General features: G+C 37.7%; 1 protein-coding gene across 1 annotated transcript in view; it reads left to right on the top strand.

Moving 5' to 3' along the window:
• The first annotated feature begins 390 nt into the window (after positions 1-390).
• LOC107576157 (THO complex subunit 1-like) overlaps positions 391-1,553 on the top strand; it is a 13,461-nt gene continuing 12,298 nt past the window's right edge. Inside the window, exons 1-5 of the mRNA XM_016262401.1 lie at positions 391-490; positions 905-978; positions 1,080-1,140; positions 1,247-1,316; positions 1,418-1,536. Coding sequence (XP_016117887.1) covers positions 440-490; positions 905-978; positions 1,080-1,140; positions 1,247-1,316; positions 1,418-1,536 — 375 coding nt within the window. The 5' untranslated portion in view covers positions 391-439. The remainder of the gene's footprint in view (positions 491-904; positions 979-1,079; positions 1,141-1,246; positions 1,317-1,417; positions 1,537-1,553) is intronic.

Genomic DNA, 1,553 nt, shown 5'->3' with positions numbered 1-1,553 from the left:
GAAAGGACATAAGTGACTGACATTTATTTGACTGAAAACTTAAAGTAATCACCGTAACCTACCTCTGTTGGTGAAAATCATCACTAAACTGCACTGCTTTTTAGCAGCTGATGGATTTTTGATGATTTTTAATGTGATCATTTTTAAGTATCCAAATGTTTTTATAATTTATATATCTGGAACATGCAGTTGTAATTGATAACAAAAAACCTGTCAAACTGGTATATTAAATTATTTAAAGAATTATGATGGCATGAAAGTTATATTGCATCAAATTGAGGGGGGGGTTGAAGGAAAAGCAACAAAAAAAAAATCATCATCATCACCCTCATGATTGCACAGCAGTCCAGTAGGTGGAGACATGCATGTGTGTTACCCAATACATTTAAACTAACGAAGAAGAAGAAGGAGAACCGGAAGTAGAAGGGGCCCAGTAAAGATGTCTCCGCCGTCTCTCTTCGACTTCACTGAAGCCAGAGATATATTTACGGTGAATTATAATTAGAAACATTTACCGATAGACGGTTTTAAAAAGAAAGTGTTTTGTTTCTATCTCTTGCCTGCCAAGTCTCTCCTCCAAAGTAGTAGATATTATCATAATATATATGATTTATCATACATTAGACCTATTGGACTAGACATTTGTGTAAAGCAATTTGTTAGTGAATGCTTTAAAGTAGATGATGGTGTTTGAGGAGGGCCTAATGTGGTACTGTGCATGGTAATACCAATGAGAAACATAGTATTACTATGCTACATGAACCAAAATCATATATTTTTACTGTACTTTGGTGTTTCTGTGTCTGGAAACCACGTGATATCATGCTACATTTAGTGTTTTTGTCATAAATACTATAACCACTTTATTCAACTTATGTCAAACTATTTGTTTCTTTCCTCCCAGGCTGCCGCTAAAAGTGCTGTAGATATCAGGAGCTGCAAACCCCTGACCAACGCTTTCAGCCAGCTGCCTGGAAAGTAATAATTGCTCTTTAGCAAGATTTTCAATTGTTTGTTTATATATGCGTGAACCCATCACTGTTGAGATGTTATGTGTGATTTCAATTCATTCATCACAGTGAAACTGAGAAGAAAGCCACTCTTGATCAAGCCCTGCGTGGAGTTCTTGAAGAGCAGATTGTGAGTCCACAGCAGCTTCTTTGTGCTCCAGAATACTGGCATACTTGCGTTTATTTTGCATACGAGTTATCATTGTGTATGGTGATGATTTAATGTTGTTTTGCAGGTGAAGCAGAAGGTGGACGTTGGAGATTTCCTTTCTCTGATCTACATCAGTGTAGACGGTGTGACTGAAGGTACGCGGGAACTACCACTCTTCTACACAAACATTAAAGTATAAAAAATGCTCATTTTCAGCTCATCAGTCGTTTTGCATTGGTTTATTGTTTTCGGAAAGGCATCTGCTCTGCTACCGCTCCTTTTCTTCTGCTGGGAGATGTTCTCGACTGCCTTCCTCTGGACCAGTGCGACAAAATCTTCTCCTTTGTTGAAGAAAATGTGTCTACATGGAAGTCTGTACGTTTGGACCTTTT

Source organism: Sinocyclocheilus grahami, unplaced genomic scaffold, assembly GCF_001515645.1.
Source record: "Sinocyclocheilus grahami isolate Dianchi unplaced genomic scaffold, SAMN03320097.WGS_v1.1 scaffold3273.1, whole genome shotgun sequence".
In the NCBI taxonomy this organism is placed as follows: Eukaryota; Metazoa; Chordata; class Actinopteri; order Cypriniformes; family Cyprinidae; genus Sinocyclocheilus; species Sinocyclocheilus grahami.
This window is presented reverse-complemented; position numbering and strand designations above follow the sequence as displayed.